Here is a 20,746-nt window from a genome sequence, read left to right as displayed (position 1 = left end):
GTAGAGGAGTTGATAGTGCGGATACACCCTGGTCTGTATGTGTTAGTGGCCTGATGTCTTAGTGACTTAGTGAGCTTTGAAAACAGCAATGAAAACAGCCCTGCATTGTGGGTAAAGAAAGGGTAAAAGCTCTCTCTCACACTGAATGCAGCTAGCCACTCACTATTAAAAGGAACCAGGGTGAAGAGATTTCAATAAACCTGTAAAACCAAACATCTTAAAATTTCCTGAAAGAGGGCTTATGCCCGAAACGCCGATTCTCCTTCTCCTTTGATGCTGCCTGACCTGCTGCGCTTTTCCAGCAACACATTTTTAAGCTCTGATCCCCACCATCTGCAATCCTCACTTTCTCCATCTTGAAATTTCCTGCTTACCTCTCACTGTCAATGCTCCCATCAACTGTAACAGCCACAGCTTTTATCAACTACTCTTCACAAATGACTCAGAGATCGAGCTTGGTTCTTTCTTAATTATTATCTTTTTTCAGACTCAATTCCATTTATTCAGACTCACTTCTCATTCCTAGTTAAAAATCACACAACACCAGGTTATAGTCCAACAGGTTTAATTGGAAGCACTAGCTTTCGGAGTGCTGCTCCTTCATCAGGTGATAGTCAGGTGGTACAGAGCGGCGCTCCGAAAACTAGTGTGCTTCCAAATAAACCTGTTGGACTATAAGCTGGTGTTGTGTGATTTTTAACTTTGTACACCCCAGTCCAACACCGGCATCACCAAATCATTCTCATTCTCATTATTTATTCTGGAGTTTAGTAATGAATAAACCCACTTTTTTGTTAACTCAAGAAAGCGTGGTTGAATTGGCTCCTTCTTAAAATATAAATTCATTTGGGTCTGGGTAAAGGTATCTGCAAATGAAAGGGTCCTTTACAAATGAAATGTGTTGCAACCACTGATGGACGGGTGAATGACGATCCTTCCTTCCTATCCGGGAGGGGGGGAAGTTTGACAATTTGAGAACCACAGTAATTTGGGAAGCCTGACCTGTAGTCATTTGCAGAATTTAGACAACTCCAAATATCTACCTCTGCAAGAAGAATGTTTTCTCAGTTCACTGAGGAAAGATCTGGGTCCAGTTTTTAGACTAAGGCCCCTCATCTTAGACACTTCAAACAATCAAAATAATTTCTCTCTCTCCCCACCCCATCTGTCCCACTTCATGTGTTGAACACTGGAGTGAAATATTCCCTCACCTTCTCAATTCCATGGATTACAACCCTGGCTTTTATTCTCTGCCTTTGGTGTCCAGTCATCATCGTAGCGGATTTATGTTGCACTGTTTCTCCAGATCTTTGCAATCTAACTCATTGTTCTGAATTCCAGGCTGCAGTTACTGAACAGCTTTGCAGGTTTTTATGAATCTTATCGATTATCGTTTGATGAGCTTCATCACTGGGTGACGCGGACCAGCAGGTTTGAGGAATGGGTTCATTCCCTTGCATGTGACACTGAGTCTCTGATCATCACAAATCTCAATCACCAGAAGGTGAGGATTCTCTTTGTATGAGCAAAACCTGTCAAAGTGATGGACAACTCTGGCTTAATTAAAGGAGTCCCCTTGTTACAGGACTGTTGCACGTATAGCGCAGTAATGTACCAAGAACATCCCATCAACCAGGAACCTACTAACGTGTGGAATTAGTGAAACAATCACTGTCGTTTTTGTCTATTTCCACATTTGTATTATGATGGTTTCTGGGTGGTCTCTGTACTAGGCCAGATTGACACATACAGCTGCACAGTAGCAGCAGAGGTTTCTATCTGCAAGGTGCCTTCAACAACTCACCCAGTCCCCTCAAACAGCACCTTCCAAACCCACGACTACCTCTATCTTGAAGGATAAGGGCAGCAGATACATCGGGACACCACCACCTGCCACTCACCATCCTGACTATATCGCCTATCACTGAACCAACATCCTGGTATTCCCTCTCTAATGGCATTATGGGTCAACCCCCAGCAGGTGGACTGCAGTGGTTCAAGAAGGTAGCTTACCACGGCCTTCTCAAGGGGCAACTAGGGATGGGCAAAAGAAAAATTGCTGGCCAGCCAGTGATGCCCACGTACCTAGGACAGAAAGAAACAAAATGACCTCAGTCTTGTGCTAGGCAGATAGATTCATATTGGTCCCAGTTGTGTACCAGGCCAGGTGTACTCGTCACAATTGTGTACCAGACCAGGTGGACTGGTCCCTGTTGTGTACCAGACCATGTGGACTGGTCCCAGTTGTGTACCAGGCCAGGTGTACTGGTCCCAGTTGTGTACGAGGCCAGGTGTACTGGTCCCAGTTGTGTACCAGACCAGGTGTACTGGTCCCTGTTGTGTACCAGACCAGGTGTACTGGTCCCAGTTGTGTACCAGACCAGGTGTACTGGTCCCAATTATGTACCAGACCAGGTGTACTGGTCCCAGTTGTGTACCAGACCAGGTGTACTGGTCCCAGTTGTGTACCAGACCAGGTGTACTGGTCCCAGTTGTGTACCAGGCCAGGTGTACTGGTCCCAGTTGTGTACCAGACCAGGTGTACTGGTCCCAGTTGTGTACCAGACCAGGTGTACTGGTCCTAGTTGTGTACCAGACCAGGTGTACTGGTCCCAGTTGTGTACCAGGCCGAGTATGCTCTCATTGGCTCCACTGGTGGGTAGAACAGAAAAACAGAGTATCTTTCAAATTGTGAGAAATTGTTAAATGCCTATTCTTCGGCTATGGGCACATGGTCTATGTACCCTTTCTCTTATATATCTATTGTCAATCCTGTGCTGGGTCCGGTACCTGCGCTACACTCCATAGTCAAGAGTTAGAAGAATGAGAGAGAACCTAAATGAAATGCACAAAGTTCTGAAGGATAGGGATGGGCTATGTTGTTCTTTTTGATGTAACATACAAGCATTGGTGTAACAATAAAGATAAATCAATGTACAGGAGTACCTGACCATTATCGCTGCTGCTGCTGCAGCAGACCAACTAACAATCCTGGGCCTACTACATCCTAACCTGTGCTGAGACAGACCTGACTGAGAGCAGTTTGAGAAGTGCCCTCACATTAGAACAGAGTGAGTGCCGAGAGACTGTTTCCACTGGTTGGGAATCTAAAGCTCTGTCAGAAGGAGTCAATCGCTTGTGACTGAGATGAGGAGGAATTGCTGCACTCAAAGGGTTGTAAATTTTGGGAGTGTTGCATTCCAGAGGGTCATGGCTGCTTAGTCATTGACTATTTTCAAGAGTGAGATTTTTGGATTCATAAGGATCGAGGGGATAAGCTGAAAAAGTGAGTTTGGTGTGAAGAACAGAGCAGATTCCATGGATTGTATGTCTTTCTCTATCCCAAGCGTTGTGGAGGTTCAGTTATTCAGTATATTCCAGACAAAGATCATTCGATAATAAAGGTATCGCGGCATCAGGAGATCACACGGGAAAAAAGTGTCAAGGTTAAAATCTGCCATGATCTAGTTGGGAGGTGGAATATGCTCAGGGGATGAACAGCTTACTCCTGGTCATGCTCCCTATATTTCTTCTCCTGTTCCTGTTTCTAATAGTATGACATAAAACCCTGCAGCAGTACAGCTGTACAGCTACCAGCCTCACATTATAACCAAGCTGTCTGAGAGCTCATCGCTCCTGAGCAGGGTGGAGTGGCTGCAGGTTGGGATTCCAGTGATCTGCACACTTGGTGGATCTGCAAGGCAGGCTGGAGCTGGAGACGGTTTAGATAGGAGTTATTGGGATGTTGCTGGGAATAGAGGGTCTGAGTTCGTAGGAGAGGCTGGATAGGCTGGGACCGTTTTTTTACTGGAGTGTAGGTGGTTGAGGAGTGACCTTATAGAGATTTATAAAAGCATGCGGGATATGGATAAGATGAATGGTAGGTGTCTTTTCCCTAGGGTGGGGAATACGAAGACATGGGGGCGAACGATTTAAAAAGGACATGGGGGCAATTTGTTTTAACACCCAGAATTGTTTGTGTGTGGAATGAATTTCCTGAGGAAGTGGTGGAGGTGGGTACAGTTACAACATTTAAAAGACATTTGGACAAGTACATGAATAAGGAATATTTGGAAGGATATGGGCCACGTGCAGGCAGGTGGGGCTAGTTTAGTTTGGGATTGTGGTTGGCATGGACTGGTTGGACCGAAGGGTCTGTTTCTGTGTTGTAAGACTCTGTGACAAGTGAAGCTATCAACAGCCTACCTAGGAGATAACCAGCTTGTGATCGGAAGGGGCAGCACCTCACATTTTCTGGTTTCTGATTGGTCATTGCCATGAACCAAGAATTCTGTTGGAGTTGGGGAGGTTGGGGGCAAATTTGTTTGCGCTCCCCTTGTATTTAGAGCACGAGGAGTGGGACTAATTGGATAGCTCTTTCAAAAAACTGGTAAGACATGATGGGTGGAATGGCCTCATCCTGTGCTGTTTGATTCCACAAGACAAGTCGTTCAAGAAGTAGTGCTGGGAAACCCACTCAGTAATGACCTGTTGCTAGGTTCTATGTTATCAATATTCTGGTGTATTACTTATAAAGATGATACTGCTGGAAGGCCTCAGCTGATCTGGAAACTTCCCCACAAATGCACCTTGGGAGTGGATCAATGGAAACAGGAATTGCAGTGGGCCATTCTGCCCCTTGAATCTGCTCTATTATTCAATTCGATCTTGGCTGATCTATCTCAGCACCGCCCTCCCCACTATCCCCATATCTCTTAATGTCTTTTGTATCGATCCAGTTCCGTCTTGATTATACTCAATGATTGTCCTCTGAGATATAGGATTCCAAAGACTTACCTCCCTTGGTGTGAAGACATTCCTGTTTATCTCAGTCCTAATGGAGTATAATGTGGGAAAATGCAAAGTTGTTCGTTTTGGGAGGGAGAATGAAAGAACAGAGTATTAGAAAAATTGCAAAAAGAAAAGAGTCTTACTGCAACTTATATCGTACAATGTGTCTGTAAAACATGGAGAAAGTGAGGACTGCAGATGCTGGAGATCAGAGTTGAAGAGTGTGGTGCTGGAAAAGCGCAGCAGGTCAGGCAGCACCTGGGAGCAGGAGAGTCGACGTTTCAGGCATAAGCTCTTCAACAGGAATGTCATTTATCTCTCAGCCACCGCCAACCTTCCACCACATGGTGCACTCTGATTTGTGATTGGATCTTCAGCCTAATTGATCATGCTATTTGATGCTGTCTTTGACCATTAAGTCCTGGAGTGGGACTTGCACCTGGAACTTTACACTTGGAGGCAGTGACATTCCCTACGATACACATGACCTCCTACACTGCTGTTCCTATCCTCCAATGGGCTTCATATCTGCTAACAAGCCATGGTATTTTGTCAAACACCTTTTGGAACACATTTTGGAAGTCCAGATATACAGCATCAACTGTATTATCCTAACAACCCAGTCTATTTTACTGATCTTGGGCCATCAATTTCATTTACTCTACACAGGATAAAAAAGAATCTCATTCTCCCTCATGGAAGTGAGAAACATTCCCTTTGCGTTTGGATCAATATTTTCCATACGATGAGAAATGAGGAATTGTGGAGGAGCAGAGAGAACTTAGGGTTCAAATGTAAACTGAAAATGTGTTGCTGGAAAAGCGCAGCAGGTCAGGCAGCATCCAAGGAGCAGGAGTATCGACATTTCGGGCATGAGCCCTTCTTCAGGATCAACAAAAGCTACTGTCCAGTTAGAAAAATGAATTAAATAGTTGGTGGCTTTTGTCTTAAGAGGGCTGTGACAGGAATGGGCAGAAGTTATGTTACAGCAGTACACAGTGAGGTAGACCCCATCTGAGGGAAGTGCTTTCAGTTCTATACATCCCACTGCAGGAAGAAGAAATTGCCTTGGATGGGGTTCATTGCAGATTCATGAGAATGATGCTAGGATTTAAAGAGTTAAGTTTGTGTTGACCAAGCTTGAATTGTATTCAGTGTAAAAGACCACTGTTTAGTGGTCTATCTAAAATTGCTGAAGAACTTGATAGAGTAGTTAGAGTTAATCTAATTCCATTCACTGAGGGGTGGGGGGGGGGGGGTGGGGGGGAGGGGGGGGTGATGCGTCCAGGCCAAGGGAAGGAAGCCTTTAGATTGATGTAATGGTGAGGTCAGAAAATATTTCTATATAAAGGTTATGTAAATCCAGAACTCTCTTTCCTATCATCTGTTGAACCTGTGGTATCGGAGAAAATGGATTAATAACTTTTCATTAGGCAGAGGGAGATCAAGAATCTCGGAACGAAGGTGTGTTGATGGAGTGAAGGTTCAGGCCAACAATGATGTAATGGAATTGCAGAACAGGCTTTAGGGCTGAATGGCCTCATCTTGTTCTGGTAGACTGCATTCAGAAACAAGAAATGAGATGTTAGTGTGCTGTTCATAAAATTATTCCAGGTCAGTGTCCTGCCATTCTGTGTGTTGGCCTGTTCTATATGAGGGTGACATTGCATGGTGTAAAAGGTGAACACAGGTCAGCGTAATGCAGCAGTGGAACAAACTGTTCTAGATCACCATGGTACTGCAGTGGGTGCTGTCTATTCTACCCAAATAGTGCAGCCTAAATACATTGGGTTCTTGATAAATATGGCACTGCATCTTGCACTTTGCTGATCCAGATCAGTTTGATGCTGTTTAGTGTCGCACTGTTCTAGATCATTATCTTGCTGTACAATGCAATTTGTTATTCTGTCCTGTGTGATAAAGTCCATGTTGAAGGAAGAGGGGTGCCAGCGCCCGACCCTGCCATGGCATTGTGACCCTTTCCAAACAAAAACATGCACCCAGCCCAGTGAGGGTGGGAGCCGCGGGGAGAAACTGCTCAGCCTGAAGCACCGGCCCCTAATAGGAAAGCCGGCCCACCAAGGGACCTCCCACATCAGACACAGGCTGTGTTGCTTGGGTTTCCTCCGAGTGCTCCAGTTTCCTTCCACAGTCCAAACATGTACAGGTTAGGGTGAATTGGCCATGTTAAATTGCCCATAGTGTTCAGGGATGTGTAGGTTAGGTGCATTCGTCAGGGGTAAATATAAGATAATAGGGTAAGGGAATGGGTCTGGGTGGGTTACTCTTCAGAGGGTCGGTGTGGACTTGTTGGGCCGAAGGGCCTGTTTCCACAATATAGGGAATCTAAGTTTGATCTAAGGAGTGAGGCTGAACATTGGGTCCCCCTTAGTGTCTCTGTCACAATCTCTATCACATCAACGTAACCTGTAACTAGTTGTTAACCGGCAATAAACTTTACCTGGTTAACTACAAGAGACTCTTCTAGTTAGACCAGGAAGTAGTTTTTCTCTCCCATAGTGACCAAATAAGCTCTGGTGTTTCCTGCACTTAAAGGGGATGATGGTACAAGTTTTTGCAAATACATTAAGGACAAAAGGGTAACTAGGGAGAGAATAGGGCCCCTCAAAGATCAGCAAGGCGGCCTCTGTGTGGAGCCTCAGAAAATAGGGGTGATACTAAATGAGCATTTTGCATCAGTATTTACTGTGGCAAAGGATATGGAAGATCTAGACTGCAGGGAAATAGATGATCCTTCAGATCAACTGCAATTCTAGGTTAGTGCAGTGATAGTGTTGTCTCTGAATCAGTAATAATATGGGCTGGGGAGAGTTATTGCTGACCACTGGAAGAGGAAAGGTTTGGAGGGATATAGGCCAAGCACAGGCAGCTGGAGCTAGTTGAGTTTGGGAACATGGTCAGTGTAGGCTGGTTGGATGAAAGGGTCTGTTTCCCTGCTTTATGACTCGCTGAATAATCAATGACTCTTCTTCTCTCCCTAACTTTAGAGGATCGTGGATGAAATTGAACAGAGAGCCCCCCAGCTGAGCAACTGTCAGGAGACCCTCAGGGAGTGTGTCCGAGTCTTCAAGGTAAGGCGTCAGGGGGAGGGGTGCATGGGGGGGGGGGGGGGGGGGCGACCTGAGACTCATCTGTCCCAGTGGAGCTGGTTTAAACTTACAGACATCAGGGCAAGGGTTGTCAGCAGCACCCCTTGACAATAATGATGTCAGATGGGCTTCGGGGCAAATAGCTTAGGATTTGGAAGGAGTGAGACACGCCGGAACCGATGGTTCAGACGGATCCTCACCCTTGTGGGGAAGGGTGAGCACACACAGTGTGTGCGAGCGCAGAGAGAGTGTGGGGAGCCACCTCCCCTGGCTCCTCTCCCCACGCCTGTCTGCCACAGTGCTGAGAGAAATGGACGCCCAGGGTCGAGACACAAGGGAAACGGAGAGATGGCAAGAGCCTCCGCACCCGCTTTACTCGAGAAGCAAGGACAGGATGCAGGGAACACGTTACCGAGACCCGCTCCCAAACTCTCGATTTCAGACCACTGGCTCTGCAAACTGCAGCTTCTCAGCCTCACCCTCGCACGTGTGAGAAAGTCCGTGTCGGGGGCAGTGCCCGACAAAAACATGCACCCAGCCCAGTGAGGGTGGGAGCCGCGGGGAGAAACTGCTCAGCCTGAAGCACCGGCCCCTAATAGGAAAGCCGGCCCACCAAGGGACCTCCCACATCAGATGCAGGCCGTGTCTGCGTGGGTTTCATCTGGGTGCTCCAGTTTCCTTCCACAGTCCAAAGATGTACAGGTTAGGGTGAATTGGCCATACTAAATTGCCCATAGTGTTCAGGGATGTGTAGGTTAGGTGCATTCATCAGGGGTAAATATAGGACAATAGGGTAAGGGAATGGGTCTGGGTGGGTTACTCTTCAGAGGGTCGGTGTGGACTTGTTGGGCCGAAGGGCCTGTTTCCACAATATAGGGAATCTAAGTTCGATCTAAGGAGTGAGGCTGAACATTGGGTCCCCCTTAGAGTCTCTGTCACAATGTGTATCACATCAACGTAACCTGTAACTAGTTGTTAACAGGCAATAAACTTTACCTCGTTAACTACAAGAGACTCTTCTAGTTAGACCAGGAAGTAGTTTTTCTCTCCCATAGTGACCAAGTAGGCTCTGGTGTTTCCTGCACTTAAAGGGGATGATGGTACAAGTCAGGAGTGGGATGGAATCCTCCCCTCTTACCAGGATGGGGGCAGCTCCAACAACACTCAAGAAGCTTGACACCATCCATGACACCATCTTGATATTTGAAGAACACCTCCAGTTCTGAAGAAGGATCACTGGACGCAAGACATTATTTCTGCTTTCTCTCTCCACAGATGCTACCAGACCTGCTGAGTTTTTCCAGCAATTCCTGTTTTTATGATTGAAAAGAATAATAGCATGTTGGTGAAGGAGCCCGCCTAGCGGCACAGTGGTTCAGTGGTTAGCACTACTGCCTCACAGCACTAGGGACCCGGGTTTGATTCCAGCCTCAGGCAACTGTCTGTGTGGAGTTTACATGTTCTCCCTGTATCTGCATGGGTTTCCTCCCACAATTCAAAGATGTGCAGGATAGGTGAATTGGCTGTGCTAAATTGCCCATAGTGTTAGGTGCATTAGTCAAGGGTAAATATAGGATAAGGGAATGGGTCTGGGTGGGTTACTCTTCAGAGCGATGGTGTGGGATTGTTGGGCCAAAGGGCCTGTTTCCATACTGTAGAGAATCTAATCTAAAGAAAAGCTAGAACACTGGTGGGAGGGTCACACAAACTCAGTCAGCACATTGTAGAAAGGGAGGACTAGGGGAAGGATTTTAGTTGCGCCCAGCTGATATTTTTGAATTAATGTTTGAATAACTTTAGTTTAATGACATAACTAATTCAACTCCCTCTGTTCCCTTCCCCTGGTTTAATGACAGACCCAGTCCAGTCTCTCGTCCTGCCCTCTGCTCCCTCCCCCATGTAAGCCCAAAGGTTGATGGGATGGTCCAATCCAGGGCAGGTTTCCCTCCATCTGACCTCTCTTCTGACTCTCTTATTGCAGCAGTTGGAGCTCCAGGCCGCTTTGTTTAACGCAAACCTCGAACAGAAGCATGATCTCCACGTGAAGGCACCCCAGGTCGCTATCTTCCCCTGCTCTGTTCATGAAGAGGTAACTTCCATCACCTTGATTCCCTTCTTCTGTTTTTTTACCCCAGGCTCCACTTTTTGTGTGTCATTAGGGAGCGAGGGGTCAACTCTGGCAATTGGGTCATTCCCCTTCAATGCTCAACCCAGAAACAACACCAAGCAGTTAGAGAGAGACTCATACAGCATGGAAACAGGCCATTGGCTCAACTCATCCATGTCAACAAGGTTTCCTACACTGAATTACTCCCATAGGCTGATTTGGCCCATATCTTTCCAAACCTTTCCAACCTGTGTATCTGTCTAAATGTCTTTTAAATGTTGTAATTGTACCAGCCTCCACCACTTCCTCTGGCAGCTTGTTCTACACACGCATCACCCTCTGTGTGAAAAAGCTGCCCCTTAGGTCCCTTTTAATCTTTCCCGTCTCACCTTCAACCTATTGCCTCTAGTTGTGGACTCCTGCACACAGAGGAAAAGACCTTGGCTATTCACCCTATCCATGCCCCTCATGATTTCTTTAACCTCTATAACATCATCCCTCAGCCTTTGATGCTCCAGGGAAAACAGCCCCAGCTTCAGGTACGGTGGAAGGGGAAGGCATTGGGAATAATGTCCAAGAATGTGGGCAGGAGAGCTATAACTCTTGCCTTGCGTTATATAGCTATCCCTTTCCATCACTAAAGTAAACGTAACCAAGTTGTGGTCACTGTCAACGAAGTGCTCACCCAACTCCAAATCGAACACCTGGTCTGAATAAGCTCAGACTTTTCTCTCTGGAGAGAAGGAGGAAGAGAGGAGACCTGATCGAGGTGTACAAGATAATGAGAGGAATAGGTAGAGTCAATAGCCAGAGACATTTCCCCAGGACAGATTGACTGGTACAAGAAGTCATAGTTTTAAGATATTCGGAGGAAGGTATAGAGGAGACGTCAGAGGTAGGTTCTTTACACAGAGAGTTGTGAATGTATGGAATGCGTTGCCAGCTGTGGTGGTGGAAGCAGAGTCATTGGGGACATTTAAGTGACTGCTGGACATACACATGGAGAGCAGTGAGTTGAGGGGTGTGTAGGTTAAGATACTAAATTTTACATTAGGATTAAATCTCGGCACAACATCGTGGGCCAAAGGGCCTGTTCTGTGCTGTATGTTTCTATGTTCTCTATGGCCTGGTTCATTGCCCAGTACCAACTCCAATGTGGCCTCGCCCCTTGCTGACCTATCTATATACTGTGTCATGAAACCCTCCTGCACACATTGGACAAAAACTGACTGGTCTAAAGTACTTAAACTATAGTGTTTCCAGTCAATATTTGGAAAGTTAAAGACCCCAATACAACTACCCTATCATTCTCATTCCTATTGAGAATCATCTTTGCTATCCTTTCCTCTACATCTCTGGAACTATTCGGAGGCCTATAGAAAACTTCCAACAGGGTGACCTCTCCTTTTCTGTTTCAGCCCATACTACCTCAGTAGATGGTGGCAGTATTACTTTCTGCCACGGTAATACTGTTCTTGACTAACAATGCCACACCTTCCCCCTTTTACCACTTTTCTTGTTCTTACTGAAAGATATAAACCCTGGAATCTGCAACAATCGTTCCTGTCCCTGCACCAACCATGTCTCTGAAATGGCCACAACATCAAAGTCCCAGGTACCAACCCATGCTGCAAGGTCACCCACCTTATTCCAGCTGCTCCTGGCATTGAAGTAGACACACTTCAAACCACCTTCCTGCCTGCCACTACCCTCTTGCGACCTTGAAACCATATTTCTGACCTCACTACTCTCAACCTCCTGGGCACTGGAACTACAATTTACGCTTCCATCCCCCGGTTGAATTAGTTTAAACCCTCCCAAAGAGCATTGGGAAATCTCTCTCCCCCCACCCGGATACCGGTACCCCTCTGGTTCAGATGAAGACCATTCTGTTTGTAGAGGTCCCACCTTCCCCAGAATGAGTCCCAATTATAACCCTCCCTCCTGCACCATCCCTGTAGCTACGCGTTCAACTCCTCTCTCTCCCTATTCCTTGCCTTGCCAGTACGTGGCATGGGTAACAAACCAGAGATAACAACTCTGTTTGTTCTAGCTCTAAGCTTCCACCCTAGCTCCCTGAATTTCTGCCTTAAATCCCCATCTCTCTTCCTACCTATGTCATTCGTGCTGATGTGGACCACGAGTTGGGGCTGCTCCCCCTCCCCGTCAAGGATCCCGAAAACATGATCCGAGACATCAAGAACCCTGGCACCTGGGAGGCAACACACCAACCATGAGTCTCTCTCCTTCCCACAGAACCTCCTCTCTGTCCCCCTAACTATGGAGTCCCCAGTGACTAATGCTTTGCTCCTCTTCCTCCTTCCCCTCCGAGCAAAAGGGACAGACTCTGCACCAGACTCCTGTGCCTCCTGGCTTACCCCTGGTAATTCCCCCCCCAACAGTATCCAAAATGGTATACTTGTTATTGAGGGGAATGGTCACAGGGGATCCCTGCAATGACTGACTCTTACCCCTTCCGGCAGTCACCCAAGTATCTTCATTTCTAGGAGTAACTACCTCACTTTACCTTTTATCTATAACTGTCTCAGCCTCCTGGATGATCCTGAGTTCATTCAGTTCCGGCTCCAATTCCCTAACACGGTCTTTGAGGAGCTGGAGTTGGGTGCACTTCCTGCAGGAGCTGCTGTCTCTCACCTCAAACAGCCCACAGGAGGAACAGTGCTCAGCCTTCGCTACCAGCCCTATTAACCTCCCTGACTAAGAAACGAGAGAGGAAACAAGAAAGCTGACCTGATTTCGCCCCAGTGGTGTACAGTTAGAGGTGGGTGGGTGGGAGGTCCTACAGGTGTAGGGCCTCGGGTTTAACAAACAGCCAACTAGGGGGAAAACAAGAAGAACAGGCCCAGAAGCCTCTGCACTCTGGAAAGTTTTTAAACGAAGAATTTACTTTCCTGACAGCCCCCTGGTTTCCACTCTCACTGCTCCAAAAAGCCTCAGTCAGAGAATCCCGACAGTGTGGAAGCAGGCCATTCAGCCCATCGATCCCCACCAACCCTCCAAACATCACCCCCATAACCTGCATTTGCCACCACTAACACACCTAACCTGCATATCTTTGGATTGTGGGAAGAAACCCACGCAGACACAGGGAGAATGTGCAAACTCCACACAGACAGTCGCCTGAGGCTGGAATCGAAGCTGGGTCCCCAGCACTGTGAGACAGCAGTGCTGTCATCACTGAGCCATCGTGCCACTCTATTATGGCCACCTAATATTTCACAATGTAGACGAGTGCTTTTTTTTGCTTTGTAGGTCTCCTGTACTTCATTATGCTAAAAGCGCTATGCCAATATAGAACATAGAACATAGAAACATAGAATATAGAACATAGAAAAATACAGTGCAGTACAGGCCCTTCGGCCCTCGATGTTGCACCGACCGAAGCCTACCTAACCTACACTAGCCCAATAACCTCCATATGCTTATCCAATGCCCGCTTGAATGACCATAAAGAGGGAGAGTCCACCACTGATACTGACAGGGCATTCCATGAACTCACAACCCGCTGAGTAAAGAATCTACCCCTAACATCTGTCCGATACCAACCTCTCCTTAATTTAAAGCTGTGTCCCCTAGTAACAGTTGACTCCATATGTGGAAAAAGGTTCTCACTGTCAACCCTATCTAAACCCCGAATCATCTTGTACACCTCTATCAAATCTCCCCTAAACCTTCTTTTCTCCAATGAGAACAGCCCCAAGTGCCTCAGCCTTTCCTCATACGATCTTCCTGCCATACCAGGCAACATCCTGGTAAACCTCCTCTGCACCCGTTCCAGTGCCTCCACATCCTTCCTATAGTATGGCGACCAAAACTGTACACAATACTCCAGATGAGGCCGCACCAGAGTCTTATACAACTGCAACATGACCTCAGGACTCCGGAACTCAATTCCTCTACCAATAAAGCCCAGTACACCATATGCCTTCTTCACAGCACTATTTATATAGGTTGTTGTTGTTGGTGGAATGTTAGATGAACCAGACGGGGCCATTCAGCCCAGCGTGCTGGTCCTGGTTGTTTGAAAGGGTGATCCAATCAATGCCACTCCTCTGCTGCCTTCCCCATCGCCCTGTCCTCCGCTCTCTGGAAGTATCCAGCCCCTTTTCATAAGTTCCCATTGAAACTGCTTCCTTTAAGGCAGTGAATTCCAGATCTCAACATGTCCAACTACCCTCCAACCCTAGTAGCCTTTTGGTCAATTAAAGTTTACCTCTGCCCGATGGCTCTCATAGCCTCTTCTTTCCTCCTTTCTGTCAAACACTTCACAGATTTGAATGTCATGGTTGAATTCCCCCTTTAACATCTCGGCTCTAAGAACAATCTCAAACTCTCCATGGGATTGAGGTCTCCCATCCCTAATACCTGTCTTGGGAATTTCTTCCATACCTTATTGTATCACCTTCCTAGAGTGTAGTGCCCAGAACTGCCGGCCTATCTGTGGGTCTAACGAATGTTTTACAACACATCTTCCACCTGCTCAATGAGTCAACCAACATTCTTGTATTACTCTCCCCTGCCCCCTGGTGGATAACACCTCCTTGTGCTGAGGAGGCACACCGTTTGGTCTAACCCTGTCTGGTCTCCCCCCGTCTGGTCTTACCCCGTCTAGTCTCACCCCATCTGGTCTCATCCCATCTGGTCTCCCCCCGTCTAGTCTCCCTGCATCTGGTCTCACGCCATCTGGTCTTCCCCCCCCCCACCCCATCCGTCTGGTCTCACCCCGTCTGGTCTAACCCCATCTGGTCTCACCCCATCTGGTCTCACCCGATCTGGTCCCCCCCTGTCTGGTCTCCTACCCCCCAGCTGGTCTCCCCCCAGTCTGGTCCCCCCCAGTCTGGTCTCCCCCTGTCTAGTCTCACCCCATCTGGTCCCACCCTGTCTAGTCTCACCCCAACTGGTCTCACCCCATCTGGTCTCCCCCCGTCTGGTCCCACCCTGTCTGGTCCCACCCTGTCTGGTCCCCCCCAGTCTGGTCTCACCCTGTCTGGTCTCCTACCCCCCAGCTGGTCTCCCCCCGTCTGGTCCCACCCTGTCTGGTCTCCCCCCGTCTGGTCCCACCCTGTCTGGTCTCCCCCCGTCTGGTCCCACCCTGTCTGGTCCCCCTCGTCTGGTCCCACCCTGTCTGGTCTCCCCCAGTCTGGTCCCACCCTGTCTAGTCCCCCCCAGTCTGTCCCACCCTGTCTGGTCTCCCCCCGTCTGGTCCCCCCCAGTCTGGTCTCACCCTGTCTGGTCTCCCCCCCGTCTGGTCCCCCCCAGTCTGGTCCCACCCTGTCTGGTCTCCCCCCGTCTGGTCTCCCCCCGTCTGGTCCCACCCTGTCTGGTCTCCCCCCGTCTGGTCTCCCCCCATCTGGTCCCACCCAGTCTGGTCTCCCCCAGTCTGGTCCCACCCTGTCTGGTCCCCCCCAGTCTGGTCACACCCTGTCTGGTCCCCCCCGTCTGGTCCCACCCTGTCTGGTCTCCCCCAGTCTGGTCCCACCCTGTCTGGTCTCCCCCCGTCTGGCCCCCCCAGTCTGGTCCCACCCTGTCTGGTCTCCCCCCGTCTGGTCCCCCCCAGTCTGGTCCCACCCTGTCTGGTCTCCCCCTGTCTGGTCTCCCCCCGTCTGGTCCCATCCTGTCTGGTCTCCCCCCGTCTGGTCTCCCCCCATCTGGTCCCACCCTGTCTGGTCTCCTACCCCCTAGCTGGTCTCCCCCCGTCTGGTCTCCCCCCATCTGGTCTGCCCCCCAGTCTGGTCTCACCCTGTGTCATCTCACCTTGTCTAGTCTCATCCCATCAGAGTGTGGTTTACTGCATTATAACACTAGGTACAAATAACATTAACTAGTTAGGCCCCGTTACAGCCGGGCCTGTCTCCAGCAGACCCCTCAGGCAGGACTAACTGTCCCTGCAGTGGGGATACCACCAAGGTGGGTATTTTGAGAGCAGCTTCGACATTAACTCTTTCAGAGCCATCACCTTCTCAACATTTACTCCATTCGAGAAACAACATTAAGGCTGACACTGCAGTGCAGTATTGAGGGAGTGCTATTGTGTCAGGGGTGCTGTGTTTCTGATAAAATGTAAATGGAGCCCCGAGCGAGTGGGTGTGAAGGATCCCACAACCACTCTTCAAAGAGGAAGCAGGAAGCAGTGTCCTGATCAATATTTATCCCTCATTCCTAATTCGTATCCATGGGAGCTTGCTGTTCACAGTCCCCTAGATTTTGAACATAGATTCCGGGTCAGAGTTGTTTCACTGGCTGTAAAACACTGTGGGATGGACCTGGCCTTTCCCAGTTTGAACTGTTGTTCTCCTGCTTGCAGTTTGATGGCTTGAAGCAGCAGTTCCTCACCATCCTGCGGCTAACACGATGCTACGTGATCCACCTGCGGGATCTACTGAGGATTAAACACCAAAAGAATCTGTTCCCACTGAGCGCCAGGGACAGTGTGGGACTGATCGCTCCCCTTCATGATATACCCCTGTAATGGGAGATTCCGGTTGGATTAGAGACTTGATTCTGCACCTCACACCCTTGTCTGTGGAATACATGAGGCAAGGTTTGATTTTTAGGTTATCCAGAAATTCACAAACATCAGAGACAATACTGCACCCTGAGACAACATGAAGCAAGCTGTGCTCTACTTCAGAAGGACACGTTTCTCAACATATCAGGGGAGAGAGAGGGTTTCTACCAATTGGCTCTGAGCACTTGGAGAGAGTCACAGAGGAAAGATCAGTTTGTTTTGTACTTCCCCCTCCCTTGGGACCTCTCCTTCAGGAGACTACAAGTGGAGCATGAAAATACCGTTAAAGCCAGCCCACTCCCCAGTCACCGCATTCCTTCCCGTTTTCAATATGAATACTATTCCAAGATGCTCCTTCAGTAGGTTCAGAGAGGGGTCACACATCCCATAATACCCTTCAAAGACAAACCAGGGAACTGAGGTCTCCAGGCGGACTCTCCTCACCTCCACGTCACAGATATAGCTCGATTGGTTTGGCATCTGCCTTTGCGGGGGACTGACATACGGCTGGGCTTTGTCAGGAGGTGATGGCCTTGTGGTATTATTGCTGGCCTGCTCGTTCAGAGACCCGGATTCGAATCCTATCACGGGCAGATGGTGAATTTGAATTCAATAAACGCAATTTGGAATTAAGAGTCTAATGATGATCATGATTGTCGGAAGAATCCATCTGGGTCACTGCTGCCCTTTAGGGAAGGAAACTACCATCCTTACCCGGTCTGGCCTACACGTGACTCCAGACCCACAGCAATGTGGTTGACCCTTAACTGCCCTCTGGGTAATTACAGATGGGTAATAAGTTCTGGCCCAGCCAGTGACCTCCTGTGAATGAATATAAGATACGGAAAATGGGTTGGAGAATTGTGCGCTGTGAGATTTCCAGACAGGACTTGCTTTGAGCCAATTGGGTTGAGGGGAGTTGATCAGGAGAGCTGGGTGGGAGTCCCACCCTGGGTGAAGGAACCCCCCCCCCAGCAGTTTAGAATCATCAACTGCCAACAGCACAGATGTCACTGCATTACTGTGAACACAGGAACATCCCTTGACATTTAAAATTGCTTGATTTTTTTTAAATAGCCCAGCTTACCGCTGTGTTGATGTTTCTGTCCTTGTTCCAGCACAAGCTGAGGGACAGTATCTCAGTCTCAACACTGAGGTCACAAACTTCAGTCCTCCATGTTGTTCCTCCTGCCCCTCCCCTCCCCTGGCTGTAAGGGAGCCTGTGTGCACATGTGTGTATGTGTCGGCAATGTAGATGTCGTATGTGTGTTTGTACATGAGTTTGTGAGGGATTGAATGAGGATTGAGCTCTCACACCAGCTCACAATGACCTGCTCAGTGATACCCAGTTTGGGTTCCCACAGGGCCACTCAGCTGCTGACCTCATTACAGCCTTGGTTCAAACATAGACACAGAGCTGAATTCCAGAGGTGAGGTGACAATGGCAGCCCTTAACATCAAGGCTGCATTCGACCGAGTATGACATCAAGGAGCCCTAGCAAAACTGGGAACAATGGGAATTGGGGGCAAACTCTCTGCTGGTTGGAACCATACTGGCATATAGGAAGGTGGTAGTGGTTGTTAGAGGTCAGTCACCTCAGCTCCAGGACATCTCTGTAGGAATTCCTCAGGGTAGTGTCCCAGACCAACCACCATCAACTGCTTCATCAATGACCCCCTCCCCCCCCCCCCCCCCCCCCCATCCCATCATAAAGTCAGAACTGGGGATGTTCGCCAATAATTGCACAATGTTCAGCACCATTGACAACTCCTCAGATACTGAAGCAGTCCATGTTCAAATGATTTGGAGATGCTGGTGTTGGACTGGGGTGTAAAAAGTTAAAAATCACACAACACCAGGTTATAGTCCAACAGGTTTAATTGGAAGCGCACTAGCTTTCGGAGCGACGCTCCTTCATCAGGTGATTGTGGAGGGCTCAATCGCAACACAGAATTTATAGCAAACATTTGCAGTGTGATGTAACTGAAATTATACCTTGACAAATTGATTTTCTGTTAAGCCTTTCATCTGTTAGAATACAGTGATAGTTTCACTTCTTTCATGAACAGCTAACCCGAGAATGCACCTTTTAAAAAAAAGGGTTTTGTGATTTACAAATGAAAGAAGTGAAACTATCACTGTATTCTAACAGATGAAAGGCTTAACAGACAATCAATTTTTCAATGTATAATTTCAGTTACATCACACTGCAAATTTTTGCTATAAATTCTGTGTTACGATCGAGCCCTCCTCAATCACCTGATGAAGGAGCGTCACTCCGAAAGCTAGTGCGCTTCCAATTAAACCTGTTGGACTATAACCTGGTGTTGTGTGATTTTTAACCATGTTCAAATGCAACAAGATCTGGACAATATCCAGGTTTAGGCTGACAAGTGGTAAGTAACATTCACATCACAAATGCCAAGCTATGACCATCATAAATATAACATCAGCTCATGGAACGTTTCAGAGAACATCTCCAGGATGCAGGTACCAAACAATCCCACCGCCCCGTGGCCGACCAGCTCCCACTTCACCCAAGGACATGCAAGTCCTGAGCCTCCTCCACTGCTAAATCCATGTCACCCAACGCCTGGAGGAAGAACACCTCATCTTCGTCTTATCACATGACATCAACGTTGACTTCACCAGTTTCCTCATCTCCCCTCCCCCTCCCTCATCTAAGATCTAACCATCCAACTCAGAACTGCCCGCTCCAGCATCTACCTATCACCTTTCTGGCTACCTTCCCAGCCAGACACCCCCATTCCTGATGGAGGGCTTCTGCTCCTTGGATGCTGCCTGACCGGTTGTGCTCTTTTAGCACCACACTTTTCGACTCTGATCTCCTGCCTCTGCAGTCCCCACTTTCTCCTTACAAATCTAATCAACACTGCTTGGCATTCAGTGGTGTTACCATCACTGAATCCCCCACTATCTACATTCTGGGAGTTATCATTGACCAAAATCTCAACTGGACTCACCACATAAACACAATGGCTACAAGAGCAGGTCAGATACTAGGGATACTGTGGTAAGCGCTTCACCTCCTGACTCCTCAAAGCCTGTCCACCATCTGCAAGGCACAAGTCAGATGGAATACTCCCCACTTGCCTGGATGGGCAGCTCCAACAACACTCAAGAAGCTTGTCACCATCCAAGACAAAAGCAGCCCACTTGACTGGCACCATATCCACAAACATCTACTTCCTCCACCACTGACACTCGGTCGCAGCAGTGTGTACTATCTACAAGATGCCCAGCAGAAATTCACCAACGATCCTGAGACAGCACCTTCCAAACCCACGACCACTTCCATCTAGAAGGACAAGGACAGCAGATACATGGGAACACCACCACCTTCAAGTTCCCCTCCAAGTCACTCACCATCTTGGCTTGGAAATATATCACCGTTTCTTCACTGTTGCTAGATCAAAATCCTGGAATTCCCTCCCTCAGGGCATTGTGGGTCAACCCACAGTGGATGGACTGCAGGAATTTAAGAAAGCAGCTCAGCACCACCTTCTCAACGGACAACTAGGGATGGGCAATAAATGCTGGGCCCAGCCAGTGGCACCCACATCCCACAAAAAAAATGAATTAACAAAAAGACACAGACGTATAAATTAGGAACAGAGTAGGCCATTTAGCCCCTCAAACCTGCCCTGATATTAATTAAGATTACAGTTGAATTGACTATTCTCCAAATTCCACATCCATATTTATTCCTGATCACCTTCTCCTGCCTGAGATCTATCTGCTTTTGCCTTTCAATACAATAAGCTTTAATCTGCAGTTTGAAAGGGAGAGGGTAGAATCGGAAGTGACAATATTTCAGTTGAATAAGGGGAACTATGGAGCTATGAGGGAGGAGCTGGCCAAAGTTCAATGGTGCAATACCCTAGCAGGGATGGCAGTGGAGCAACAAAGGCAGGTATTTTTGGGTATTATGCAGAAGTTGCAGGATCAGTTCGTTCCAAAAAGGAAGAAAGATCGTAAGGGGAGGCAGGGGTGGCCGTGGCTGACGAGGGAAGTTAAGGACCATATGAAGACAAAAGGGAAAAAGTATAATATAACAATGATGAGTGGGAAATCGGAGGACTGGGAAGCTTTTAAAGAACAACACAGGATAACTAAAAAGGAAATGTGCAGAGAAAATAATATGGTACGAAGGTAAACTGACCAAATATATAAAGGAGGATAGTAAA

At 48.0% G+C, this 20,746-nt stretch overlaps 1 protein-coding gene across 2 annotated transcripts in view; it reads left to right on the top strand.

Moving 5' to 3' along the window:
• LOC140494097 (uncharacterized) overlaps window positions 1–18,139 on the top strand; it is a 35,628-nt gene extending 17,489 nt beyond the window's left edge. The window contains exons 5-8 of one of the 2 annotated variants that reach the window (XM_072593061.1): window positions 1,342–1,504; window positions 7,800–7,883; window positions 9,883–9,990; window positions 16,334–18,139. In XM_072593061.1, the coding sequence (XP_072449162.1) occupies window positions 1,342–1,504; window positions 7,800–7,883; window positions 9,883–9,990; window positions 16,334–16,498 (520 nt within the window). In that variant the 3' untranslated portion in view covers window positions 16,499–18,139. The remainder of the gene's footprint in view (window positions 1–1,341; window positions 1,505–7,799; window positions 7,884–9,882; window positions 9,991–16,333) is intronic. The other variant, XM_072593062.1, reaches the window with a different exon arrangement.
• The last annotated feature ends 2,607 nt before the right edge of the window (window positions 18,140–20,746 follow it).

The sequence above is a fragment of the Chiloscyllium punctatum genome, chromosome 23, assembly GCF_047496795.1.
Source record: "Chiloscyllium punctatum isolate Juve2018m chromosome 23, sChiPun1.3, whole genome shotgun sequence".
Lineage (NCBI taxonomy): Eukaryota > Metazoa > Chordata > Chondrichthyes > Orectolobiformes > Hemiscylliidae > Chiloscyllium > Chiloscyllium punctatum.
This window is presented reverse-complemented; position numbering and strand designations above follow the sequence as displayed.